At 38.0% G+C, this 14405-nt stretch overlaps 2 protein-coding genes across 2 annotated transcripts in view; one reads left to right on the plus strand and one right to left on the minus strand.

The window, feature by feature from the left end:
* IGFBP1 (insulin like growth factor binding protein 1) overlaps window positions 1–1214 on the minus strand; it is a 7818-nt gene extending 6604 nt beyond the window's left edge. The window contains exon 1 of the mRNA XM_072412074.1: window positions 622–1214. Coding sequence (XP_072268175.1) covers window positions 622–982 — 361 coding nt within the window. The 5' untranslated portion in view covers window positions 983–1214. The remainder of the gene's footprint in view (window positions 1–621) is intronic.
* Window positions 1–14405, plus strand: part of ADCY1 (adenylate cyclase 1) — a 496503-nt gene that overhangs the window by 467696 nt on the left and 14402 nt on the right. The gene's annotated exons all lie outside the window — the stretch shown is intronic.

Genomic DNA, 14405 nt, shown 5'->3' on the forward strand with positions numbered 1-14405 from the left:
TTATACTATATATAAATATTTATTTATTTATACAAAAAAAAAAAAAAAAAAAAAAAAAAAAAAAAAATTATATATATATATATATATATATATATATATATATATATACACCTATACACACACACACATACACACAGCTATTGATATCTATTTACAGAGCCAGTCAAATCAGTTGCTGATCTCAATGCTTTTGTTGATTGACCTATGCATTTGCTTCAAAATAGCACCTTGTTAAAGGTGCAATAATAAAATATAAGAAATTGGATTAAAAAGATTAAAGACTAATCTGACAAAATACAAATAAAAAATAATCGTAAAAAAAAAACATTTTTTTATTATTATTATATATTACTATAACATATCCTATAGCAGCATGATTCTTTATCTCCTTTTTAATTTACACATGCCTCGGTATCTAAGTAATAAAAGAATGGCAAAATATTCTGTATGAGTTTTTTTTTTTCATTTAAGTGCACAAAAAAACCCCAAATGAATAAACATATGTTTAGTGATATAAAATATATATATATATATATATATATATATATATATATATATTTAGCATTAACAAACAAAAAACATACATACAACTAAATCTAAACTAACAAGGTACACACTCACCTGTAGGATCACTAGTTCTCATCTTCTCCAAATCTTCAGCATCCATGCAGATTCCTTGTCCTCTTGTAAGTGCTTGGAGGGGTCTGGGCTCTCCAGGTTTTACATGGCAACTGAGAGCTTTTCCACACCTTGCAGTATACACCCCACAAGGCTCTCCACGTTTTAGTGCGCAAGTCAAACAGCATCCACAGCCTGGTTCGCGTGCTAGTTCTGGGCACTCAGCTGGTACTTGTGGGCAAAGTGCTAATTTCTCTTCAGTGCACTGGGCACAGTGCAGTGGTTCTGTCTCTGAAATCACAACTGCCATGAAAAGCAAGGAGGCCTTTAACAGCCAAGTAGAGGGACTGATTTCTCCAGCCATTAGCTGCCTGAAAATATTTTTCCTAGAGCAGTATAGTTGGAAAGCTATGCTTGCGTGTGAGATCAGTAGAATAGCTAAAGTGAGGAGAAGTCTCTGAAACTCTGTCTAGAAGGCTTCCTAAATACTTGCGGGAGGAAGGGGGGGACTAGGACATTAATTTTTCACCTTAGATTAATCATTAGCCCCAAGGGAATTATTTGTAAAACACACTGTGATTATTACTGCAATGTCTTTGCTTCGGGTGGTCACTACACCCATGTAACCTTCCCTTTATACTCTTGCTTAACAGTGACGCCTAACTGCCCATATCTGCACACAGCAAGTTCAGTTGTCAAAACAAAGCCTGAGAAAAAAAATGTTAAAAACCTGGTTTAGTTTACAACTTCCTGAATAACAAGGAAATCACATTCCATCAACCTTAGCCCCTCTTTAGAAATGTTCCAAAGTCACCTTTTCAGGCAATGACAGGCTAGATCTATTCAAGATAACAAAGGCCACTGATTTCAAACTAAACTTTTTTTTTTTTAAAGAGGATGTGTTTGAAGTGGCATGAGTAGATAATAAACATGTGACGTCTGTTGGCTTTACTAACTTGTTTTGGCCAGCTTAAAATTCTTTCCTAATCTTCCTACGTAACCAAAGCGTTAATGTATAATAATCTAACTACTAATGAACTAGGTACAGAGCAGGTGTACACTGAAGCAAATGATAAAAAATATCAGGTTAAATGAACATGCAACATATATATGCATACATGCATAAAAATAAGAGACAAACCAATACGGACATAAAAATATATTTTAAAATAAATTATTAGAAATAAAATTATTAAACAGGATTTATGTAGCGCCAACATATTACGCAGTGCTGTACATTAAATGGGGGTTGCAAATGACAGACTAATACAGACAGTGATACAGGAGGAGAGGACCCTGCCCCGAAGAGCTTACAATCTAGTAGGTGGGAGAATTTACACACAATAGGATTGGAGATTTTTAGTGGTAGGAAGTAGTGATGGTTTCAAAAGACAGAAGAAGATGGGTAGAAAAGTTTAAAAAAATGGGTTTTGAGTGCTCTTTTAAATGAGCAGAAAGTAGGAGCAAGCCGAATAGGACGATGAAGACCATTCCAGAAAGCTGGGGTAGCTCTAGCGAAGTCTTGTATCCATGCAAGACTCCAGGTTATGAGAGAGGAAGTCATTAGTAGGTCAATGGAGATGCGGAAAGCCAGTGAGGGGAAATGGAAGTCAGTGTAGAGATCTGCAAAGAGATGCAGCGGAAGAGGAGCGGTGGGAAGGATGAATGAGCCTGGCTGCAGCATTCATAATAGATTGTAGAGGTGAGAGTCGGGTTAGTGGAATACCAGAGAGGAAGATGTTACAGTAGTCCAGACGAGAGATGATAAGAGCATGTACAAGGAGTTTGGTGGTCTCTGGGGACAAGTATGGGCTGATTTTAGAGTTGTGTAGGTGAAAGTGACAGGACCTGGAAATGTTCTGAATATGGGTGGTAAATGGGAGGGCAGAGTCAAAGGTGACACCAAGACAACGTGCCTGAGGGCAGGGCCGAATAAAAGTATTGTTAACAGATGTATGTCAGGGGGAGAGTTGGAAATTATGGGGGGGATGATGACGAGTTCTGTTTTATCCAGGTTGAGTTTAAAAAATCGGTTAGACATTCATGATGATGTGGCTGACAGGCAGCATGAGACCTTATCCAGGACTTAGGGAGACAAGATAGACAGATAGATTTGAGTGTCATCAGCATACCGATGGTACTGTAAGCCAAAGGAGGATATGAGACTACCGAGAGAGGAGGTTGAAAGGATCTGCAGGTTTCTTGGCTCTATTCCTCTGTGATGTTTCACCATCCCAGTGCCCCTCAATGCATCAGAACAGGCGCGCCCGGGAAGAATCACTGACGCATACACTTGTATGGTATCAAGCAATCTCCAACTTTATTATAACAAACATTAGTTTATATACCATAACAATATGCCGTTGCACATGCTCATTTATTAGAATGAATGGAAATTCACTAAAGTATATGTATCCTAAAAGATTATTTAATAACATAATTTCAGACACATACAAATACCTTGTTATTAATAAACAATCGCCATTATCTGAGTTTAGCAGAATTAACAAGGACACTCGTCTTGGCAGAACATCAGGTTTATACATATATAGTCTAAACAACCAAAGAACACATTTAGTTCTCACAACTAAGCTCTCATAACTAAAAACTGAAACAAAATGGAGTGTCTCAGGCAACAAAATGGAGTGTCTCAGACCCTTTCAGAGGTGTACAGAGAAAAGAGAACCAGTCCCAGGACTGACCCTTGGGTTACTCCAACAGGGAGGAGAGTGAGCGAGGAGGAGTTACCATTGAAAGAAACTTGAAAGGAGCGGTCAGACAGTTAGGAAGCAAACCAGAAGAGACCAAATGAACATCATTCATAAATACATTTTCATTCTCTAAATCAAAACACCAAAAAACAAAAATTAAACCTGACCCTTAGTTTAATATTAACGTCTCTTAGTATAATAATATATAATATATTATTATATTATTAATAATATTACTATATTATATTAATATATACTATTAATATATTTTTATAATATAATAATATATATTATTATTATATATAATAATAAGATAACTAGATCAATATCAAATTTTACATAAAGTGTAAATAATTCAATCAATTACTAATATGATAAACACTTTTATAAATATATTAAGAATTATGTTTAATTTTTTTATTACAAACATTTAAAAGGTATAAACATTCTAAATAGTAATGATAGGTGCATGTCTAAATATAGAAGGCATAACTAGTGCACTGTGAAAGAATTTTATTATATATATATATATATATATTTATTTAAAATTTTAAAAACCCAAAAACCAATATTTCATTATTTTACCACAGTAGAAATAAAAAGAGATATAGACTGTTTGCTTAGCAAAATAAATCATCACTAAATCATCTGCCACTTAATTAATAAGCTGAGGCTCTCCTGACTTCAGCCATCCAATCAATTGAAGGTGAAAAATGTGTTTTTTTTTACATTTCTTTGCACATGAGCAGACATTCTTTGGAAACTGAATTTTACCACATTCATTAAGCTTATGAATTATCTCCTGCAGAGTAACAAATTCACTTTGCTGAGTGAACAACCTACAATAAATTAACCCCAATGTTTACCTAAGTAGGATCACACAGGAAAATGGACAAGTGTTCAAATAAAGTAGGCCACCTGACATATGTCAGGTAAAATTTTGGACCAGAGAGTATTTATGATCAAAGCAGTAGTAACATTAAGGCTGTCCAGCTCTATTCCTTAAAGTCCACATGCAGGCTAAAAGGGTAATTTGTTGACACTTTGTAATCCACCACTTAAGAGGGAACATCAGCTCTTGAGGACTGGAGATGCACAAACCTGAGTTTGATCAAGCCTGTGTTAAAATACTGGTATTGACTTCTACAAGCTACACCAAGTGGCCAGTTCTAATGAGGTGGTAGAAGCAGTGTGATGAATATGTTCTTAGTTATGCTTATCTGCATTCAGGACTATAATGTGTTGAAAAACACATACAGTATTGTTAATACACAGCTATAATACCTAATCTTTATCTTGAACCTGTATTTGTTTAAATTAATTTGTTAACTACCCAAAGTACATCATATACCATTCTTGGACACTCTATGATATTGTCATGGATAAGGGGGAGTGGAGGAACACCAGGAGGAAAACAGAAGGATAAAGACAAGGGACTAGGCCTTCAAAGGCTAGGGAGAGGGAAACGGTCACACCCTACAGACACCCTAACCTAGCCCTGACTCCTGTCAGTATGAATATCCCCTGAAGGTGGGAATATTCATACACTGGAACCTAGGCCCTAGTAGCCCTGAATTAGGTAAATCTGTGATAAAATCCATGGATAAATGAGTCCAAGGTCGGGATGGGATTGACAACGAAAGTAGGGACCCTGAAGGCCGAGTATGTGTCACCTTAGCACAAGCACAAGTACTACACGCTGACACATAGTCCTCAACACATTTACGCAACCCCGGCCACCAGAATCTATGAGAAATTAGATCAACTGTGGATCTGCTCCCAGGGTGTCCTGTAAGGACTGTACAGTGGTGTTTCTCAAACACCTTGTGTCGTAATTGGTGAGGAACAAACTTCCCCGAAGGACAAGAATCCATTGCATCTCCCTGGGCCTCAAATACCTCTGCCTCCATATTGGGATAAAGGGCAGATATTACTACCCCTTCAGAAAATATCTGACCAGGATCTTCCGAATCACTCCCCTCAGGTAAGCTACGCGACAAAGCATCCGCCTTGACGTTCTTAACCCCAGGGCGATAGGTGACAATGAAATTGAACCTGGTAAAAAACCAACGACCTGTTCTCATATCCTGACATTGCAAACAGCTTCTAGTAATTTTCTAACTTTACAGTCTTTCCAGTCCCTACTTTGTGCTACATTAGTGCATATTCAACAACCAATTAGCCCCTTCTATGCAATCATTCTCTCTTCTTGTAATATTTTCATGGTTGTGCCTTGAGAAGCCTGTGTAATGGGGCAATTCATCTGTAGTTAGCGGGTGATGCTCATACAAACTCGTGGCACATTTCAGGCTGCTCTTGCCTGTGTTGAAATGTATGTGTCATTCTTCATTTTCTCTAGTCACATATGTAAAGCTCGATAGCTCAAAGCAGAGCTTAAAGTGTGTCCTCCTTCACAATGGCAATATATTTGGGTCAGTCCCAATTGGCCATTCAGTTTCTCTTTTTGAAGAATATGCAAACATAAAGAGAGTAATTGAGTTATTACAATATCACCAACACAATTGGGTCATCTGTGTTGACCTTAAAATGATATGCTTCCTTCTTGGTCAGCAACGCGGATTCACCAAATATCCCTGTTATCTGTGCATGTGGGACAGCAGAGCTTGTGAGAGGCATTGGGTGGAAAGGAATTGGCCTCCAAGATCTGCCCTAAAACCAGGTGATCTAAACATTCTACATGAGCCACTTGTTAATAGAAAGAATATTATATTCCCGTCTCTGCACATGAAACTGGGTCTGATGAAGCAGTTCATTAAGGCTTTGCCAACTGAAGTAGACTATTCCAAGTACCTCATTTTGCCATTTCCTAGCCTGTCATTTGAAAAAATTAAGGCCGGTGTGTTTGATGGTCCACAGATTCGGCAGCTCATCAAAGATGAACATTTCATCAGGACAATGTCAGAAGTCGAAAAGAATGCTTGGTTATCATTCAAAGGACTTGGAAACACACAAGCAAATAATTACACAGAAATTGTCCAGAAACTCTTGGAGAGCTAAAAAATGCTTGGTTGCAATATGAGCATCAAGGTGCATTTTCTGCACAGACATTTTTCTAACTTCCCGGAAAACCTTGTTGCAATCTGTGATGAGCAAGGTGAATGATTCCACCAAGATTTGAAGGTCATGGAAGGATGGTATCAGGGTAGATGAGATGCACATATGATGAATGACTATTGTTAGAGCATCCGGCGGGATTGTCCTAACACTGAACACTGCAGGAAAAGCTATAAACGTAAATGTTTACCGCAACTGCTTACCCGATTATTTTTCAAACGTTTTACTGTAAAAAAAATTGTCATAGAGTAACAATAAATCCTTTGTATAAACAAAAGAAATTTAACAAAACAGTACATTCAATTTATTATTTCATTATTTTTTCATTGTATGTAAAATGTGTATGTTTTTTGACAAAAATGGAGGGTTCCCCATGTATCCTAAAAACTGGATGTGATAGCAAAAAATGTGGTCATTTCTGGATTCACCACCCAAAAATGAATAACAAAAACAAGTGTAAGATTTACCTCAGCAAAAATGCATTCCCCAGTGTTTTCTCCCTAATTTCTAAATATCATTATTAGCATAATCTTCACTTTGTACATGGAAATCTTTTATCCTCCACTCTGATCACCTCCTAACAGTGTTGTTCAAGTATCCACACAAGATTTACTACTTCTTTGGAAATACTTGCAACACATCCTTCATATTAAGACCTTCAATCTTGCATTCTAAAAGGCACCACTAAACAAGTATACAATTTAATATATTACCTATCCAGGCTTGTATGCAGTGTAGGAAATTAGCTTCAAACACACTCGCTTGGAGAAATTTCACATTTCAAGGCACTTTGCCCACTTTTATTTAAAAAAAAAAAAAAACCCCAACACATGGCAAATCCAGGCTTCCCCCTTTTATGGGAACAATGTCATTCACAGCCAAAAAAAAACACCGTCATCCATCGTCCGAACAACCGTCCTGGCCAATCCACGGACGATGGATGACGAACAATCCTAATGCAAGGGAAGAGGGAGAGCGTGCAGCAGGGTGTCGCTCCGTTGTTCTCTCCATAGAGCAGAACGGTGCTGTATGTACAGTACTCGTTCATGCATTGTGCAGTCATTAGTCGTTGGAAAGGATCATGAAAGATCCGTTCCAACGACAATATTTGCACATGTGTATGCAGCTTTACTCCCAACTGACAGGCTCCACATAGCCTTTGCAACTGACCAACCTGGCCTCAGGCATTAATTCCCCCTGTCTCAAAGCACTGGTCCATTGTTTATAATTTATGACCAGGCACTTCAGATGCATCCTCAACTCATGGCCTTCCAGGATACTCAAGGCCTGGATCCCAAATAAAGAGCTGCAATTCTGCAGTGACACAATCAAACATGGCTCTATCCAGGCCCTTTAATCCCTTTCCCAGAGGATTTGGCATGAGGTGTTTTATTCTACAACAGCAGATTTGCCTTTCACCTGATCCAGAATCGGCTACTTTCACTAATTTTCTTTTTCTTTTCTTTTCTCTAGATTGTAAGCTTGACAGAGCACTCCCTTCCATTTTTTTCCTGACTTTGCTGTAATGGTTTTATCTAAGCAGGTAGCTGTATTGTGGTGTGTCATTTGTAGGATTTACATTATTTATGCATGTATTTATTTACTGGTATCATTGGACATTTTTTTTTATATTATATAGGTTATGAACTGGTAAAGAAGATATAGTCTGCACTTGTCATTCAAAATTAAAACATCATATTTTTGGAATATTTTCTGTAGCAGAGATGACTCTCAGAGTTAAATATTTCATTTTTTTCATTCATCTCTGTTACCCTGTTCTGTTCTGAAAGCTACCGTATCATGCACTGACAGCAATGTGGCCAGAGTTTATTTTAGATTATGAGAGTTATGAAATATAGGGGATAGTTTGAGTTTTAAAGTTAGCTGTATACATTACATTTTTTAGCTTTTTACTTTTTAGTTCAATTATTGGCAATAATTGAGTAACAGTAAATGTACTCTGCCATCTTTGATCACTAAAGATATAAACTGTATATTTTGAATTAGCATATATGTGAAAGTTGGGAAAGGTTTGAGAATACAATCCAGCAGCAAGAATAAAACAGACCTAAGAAATATACATTTTAAAAATACTGGCTAATGCTGGAGGAATTATTTGTTTTACCCACTTTTAACAGAAATAAAAGCTGTGGGATGTCTGTGAATATAAGAGCTGCCTGTCTGTCTTCTTTTGGAAAATTATCACCAGAATGAATGATACCAGTCTCATAACTCCTGAAGAAGCAAATTGAGACTGGATACACACAATATGTATATATGTTAAAGATGAAATTGTATTTTTAAAGATGTAAATGTGTTTTCACAATATGAAATGGTATTTATGGGTCAGAATATTTTCCCATATAATATAGGTTTTACATGTTTGGTACTTATTTTTAGGACGGAGAAGGATGTATATTGTAGTACTTTTTTGTTTGCTGTTGTTAATAGTGGACAAACGGCTTAACTAATTATACCACTAGATGACTAAGTGTTTAGTCATGTCTCCCCAAGCTCCATTGCTGAGGGTCCTTTTTAGGCTTTCCTTGGTTTTACAGGATATCCTGCTATTGGAGCATTATGCACAGTATAAAATTGATTGTGCTTTTGGTTCTTTTAGGAAACTATAGTATGGTAAATGTTTTGTCTATTGGTATGGTTTTTCCGTTAAGATGAATGTCATGATAATATCATAGAATGCACAGAAGTTAATTCATGATTGTATCTTCTTTTTTTTATGGTTAATGATTTTTCAACCTTGATTTCTTATAATGTGAAAGGTTTACATTCGGCCACTAAGAGGCACCAAGTTCTTCAAGAACTTTATTCCCTTCAGGGAGATATTTATTTTTCTACAGGAAACACATCTACCATTTTACTCCCATCTTAGATTGTTTTCTAGACAATACCTTCAGTCGTATTATGGCTTTTCACAGTCGGTGAAATCCATAATCCAGTTTGAGTTAATTGATTCAGCTTCTGATTCAGATGGTTTCTATTTATTAAAGGGAAACTGTTTAACCAAGTATGTACTTTTGCTATTATCTATTGCCCTAATAAGAACTAGATCAAGTCCCTCCTTGATACCTTGCATAAATTGCGTAGGTTTCAAAAGGGGCTATTAGTGTTGGCAGGAGATTTTAACATTTGTTTGGTTTTTGGAACCTCTGCTGGATACCTCTTCAGGTAAACCTTACCACCCATTTAGGCAGCTTTGAAACTTAAAAAAATTATTACATCATATGCAACTAAAAGATGTGTGGCGGATTCTACATCCGGATGATAAGGATTTTACTTTTTACTCCCCAGTACATGACTCTTATTCCCATATAGATATGGTTTTTGTTGACCATCTTCATCTTGATAGGCTGGGAAGTGCAGAGATAACCACTCGCACCATATCCGATCACACTGCAGTAAAAATTACAATGCTTTTAGGTTCCCCTATTTCTCCTCCATTTAGGTGGCGATTGAATGATTCTCTTTTACAGGATAGAGAAATGGAAGCTGAAATCGCTAGGGATTTACATATCTTTTTTGAAGAAAATGGAAGCTGAAAATATTTCTCCTGCGTATGTATGGGAAGCTCATAAGGCCACCATTACAGGTAAATTCATGGCTTGGGGGGCTCGTAAGAAAAGGGAGAAAAGTTGTAGAATTAGGGAATTATTGGCCTAGATTAGGTGCATAGAGGAAGTGCATAAACAATCTTAGTGGAGGTCGCAGGCCGCACAGTTGGTACAGTTGCGGTCACAATTGAAGCAATTGTTAGATGCGAAAGCGAAATATGCTATTTCTGCTATTTAGAGATTTTTATCAAGATCTTTATCAAGTGTGCGAGGAGGAATCCTCTGAAACTTTGACTGTTAGAAGGGGGAAAATTATTCGCTACCTTGATAGAGCTAATTTGCCTAGATTATCTCAGGAGGGGCTAATGGAAATGGAACGGGATATATCTGAAAGTGAGTTGGGAGAAGTCAGATGGCTTCTCCTTGAGATATTATAAGCACTATCAAAATATACTCCTCCTTCACCTTTATAAATATATTAACAACTTAGTAAAGGGAGGATTTTTGTGTGAAGACACTTTGAGGGCCCATATATCGCTGTTACTTAAGATGGGTAAGGATCCTTCTCTTTGTTCTAGTTTTCGCCCAATCTCGCTACTTATTGTGGATATAAAATTGTTTGCAAAGGTGTTATCTATGTGATTGCAAGCTATTATCCCCTCGTGGATTCATCTTGATCAGACAGGATTTATTCTAGGTAGAAAGGCGAGAGATAACTCTACACGTGTTCTTTCCTTAGTGCATCAAGTGCACCACATGCTTAAATTTCAAGTGCCAAGTTATAAGTGCAATGGGAATTAATCCAGGGAATAGCAGGAATTAGAACAAAATTAGACAGGCAATTACAATCTGCAACTCCCATCCCATGCCTTTGGACTGATTCATCCACCTGGATTTCAACACAACCTCTACTGCTGCCATCCTCAACTGCTGTTTCACCAAGCAATCTCTGTGACTGACTCATCATATCCCACTCCTGGAACTCAACAAGCTTATAACCCTCACTACAACCTACATTACAGGATCCACATCCTCATGGACTGTTTGCCACATTCTTTATTGTACTCATGTGGTTCTCAATTATCTGTTAAATGTATTATTCACCCTGCATTGTTTTTGCTGGCTCTATTCCCTCTCCTCCCCAGTCTGATAACTCTGTTTTTCTGCTCCTTCTTGCTCCTGCACCTTTTTTCTCTACTGATCCTTTCTGGTGAGATCTCACCCAAGCCCCTCCCACCCGCCTCTCTCTTCCCTACACTTTTAGCAAGATACTGCCCTTTCCTAACCTCATCCCCATTTACCCTGCCCATAAAATCTTACCCCCTTTTCTAGCAGTCTATGGAGTGCCAGATGTATTGGCAATAAATTAACCTCTATACACAACCTTCTTCTTTCTAAATCTCTGAGCTACCTGGCTCCCACTGAAACTTGGCTTTCCTCCTTTGACTCTGCCTCTGCTGCTGCTCTCTCCTATAGAGGCCGGCACTTTACACATACCCCTGGACCTGGCAACAGAGTAGGGGGTGATGTGGGTCTCATTCTCTCACCTACAGAGTCCTTCCTAGCCCGTCAGTCATTTTCACCTCTTTTGAAGTCCACTCAGTCCGTCTTTTCAACGCCCACCCCTAATTCCTAATTGTTGCTGTTGTCCCCCCCCCCCCCCCCGGCCCAGTATCACAATTTTTGGATAACTTTGCCTTTTGGCTTCCACACAATCTTTCCCATGACCTGACCACCCTTATCTTCAGTGACTTTATCCTTCCTCAGCCAAATTGCTCTCCATTACCTCCTGCTTTGGACGCACAGAACATAAACGGCCCCACATACATCGCCAGACACACTTTAGACCTGGTATTTTCCAAACACTGCAACCTCACCCTCATTGACTCGACATTTCCTCTTTCTGATCACAACCTTATCCCCTTCTAACTATCCAACTCTTGCTCCCCTTTGCCACATCCCAGACCTCGTCAATGCCAGAGAGATATCAGTAACCTTGACCAGAACCTATACTCAAACTGCCTTGCGTCCCTAACCCCCACCCTCTCTAAAATCACATTTCCGGATAAAGCTGCCACTCCGTTCAACCACCCTTTTTCTCTGGTTTTGGATAAAGTTGCCCTTGCCACCTTCCGCTAAACCCATCCTGCTAACCCCCGTCTCTGGCACAACAATCACACCAAAAAGCTACAAAAGACTGTTCGTGCAGCTGAGCACAAGTGCAAAAAATCTGGCCTCAGCACTGACTTCATGGACCACAAAGCCAAGCTACAACACTTTCACACTGGGCTCACTGTCACTAAGCAAAAGTACTTCTCCGCTGTCATTTCCTCTCAAGATTCCAGCCCATGCAGCCTTTTCTCAACAAATGACTCCCTTCTAAACCCCACACCTGCTCCCCCCACAGCATCCTTCTCTACCTAAGACATTGCCACCTAATTTAGAGAGAACATTGACAAAATCAGACATGATGGCCCTGATTCACCAAGCAAAATCGGAGGCTCGGTCGCGCATTCTTATTCGCGATCCAAAATTGGAAGCCTTCGCTCAACTCACCAACTAAATTTCAGGTGCTGATGTATTCGCGCGTAACAGAAATGATCTTGCTGCTGGAGCTGCACATCCCTGGCAGTTTTACACTGGCGAGCTTGTATTAAAAGTTACTGTTACCCTAAAAAAGCATTCTTTCTAATTGCACACATATTACCCTTAGCCCTAAAAAAAATGTTTGTGATGTTCAAATGTTTAAAACATCTATATGCGCTAAGAAAAAAGCATATTTTAAAATGACTTATTTCTTTCCTGTTGGGCAAGAGTTAACTGTGTTCAGCTCCTCTATATAGGGAGCCCATCTAAACGCTTACGATGCCTGATCGGAGGAGCCACCTGGGGGTCAATCTTGCAACTTTCCGCGGGCGAAACCTCGGCTTTGCCATCGGACTAGATATTTTCCCACAAAAGTCACAAGCACACATGTTCTTGTTTGCTTCTTATAGATATATATGTATATGTGTGTATATATATATATATATATATATATATATATATATATATACTTCAATAAAAAATAAAAATATAATTGTAATTACTATAGTTCACTCCAGTATTTATGAGCATTAAGTTAAGCAACAACACAACATCTGTTCATTTCTAAGAGTGCGAGACCCTGCTTGTGAGCTTGGCAATCAATGTGCTTTGATGTTGTGCTTGGCAACCTGGACCTCCTTCCATCACCATCAGGTGTGTTAAAATGAGTATGCAACTCAGGTGGATAACTAATTGACAACCAGTTTGGACAGCAAGTGGAAGTGTGCTTGTATACAATTAGCGCTAACATCAGGCAGCACAGCACAATGACAAAAAAAACTATAACACAACTACAAATGAACAGAGGAGTTGTGTGGGGACAAATCAACATGAGTGCAAATGTCAGACTATTAAAAAAAAAAAGAAAAAAAATCATTACAATTTATTCGGAAAAGGACTTTGTACATAATACATTCAAATACCAATATGTGACAATGGGACAAAGGCAATGAGGGGGGTCATGTAGGAGTTTGGTGTGGAAACCATGCAGACATTTGTACTCAATACTTGTGGAAAAAATGACAACACATTGCTGAAGAATTGCTAAACTACAGGAACTGGCATTACAAACCAGGCACAAAAACATTGCAGCAACAGATGGAACTAGCAATCATGGGGATCACAAAAAATCACATCAATGCATACCATCCAAGCAAACTTACTTGATTAACATCTCTTTCTGAATTGCGCAGCTGAAAATTAATTACCTTAATTGGTGTAATCGAGATCTTCGCTTATCTTTGCAGGAAAGTTAAATTTACTACTGTACTTGTTTGTGTGACATCCTTCTTGTCATAGTTAAGAATTGACCTAAACATGCCTATCTACTTTCCTACAAAACTCTTTCCCCATACTATTTTGAAAGTGGTAAACACATAAATTTAATTGTATCTTCAATCCAATACTCATTTTGTACACTCCCTAGGTTATAAATTCACACAGCTCATCATTGAATGCATAAGAAAGACATAGGTTAATTTTTGGTTAAATACTGTATTGCTACTGGCATTCTACCAACTACAGCAATATAGATATCATATCAATTCAAACACTACACTGCATTACTTCATTGTATGAACTGCACTATCTTTCCAGTTAGTAACCCTAAACTGGATCAAGTGATGATTAGTTTTTGTCCGGAAATTTGCAATATTGTGTTAAGTGGTTGGTATTCATGCAACATGCTTTATTTATATTGGGGTCAGTGCTGAATTTACTATAATGTCACTAATAGGATTAACTGACTAGAGCAGTAGGATTGGTGGAGGCAACACCAATTCTCAAAATGTACAAATTGTATTGTTTTTTTTATAATTTTCCTTTTTATATCTTTGAAAATTTGTGG

The sequence above is a fragment of the Pyxicephalus adspersus genome, chromosome 5 (genome assembly GCF_032062135.1).
Source record: "Pyxicephalus adspersus chromosome 5, UCB_Pads_2.0, whole genome shotgun sequence".
NCBI classification, from domain to species: domain Eukaryota; kingdom Metazoa; phylum Chordata; class Amphibia; order Anura; family Pyxicephalidae; genus Pyxicephalus; species Pyxicephalus adspersus.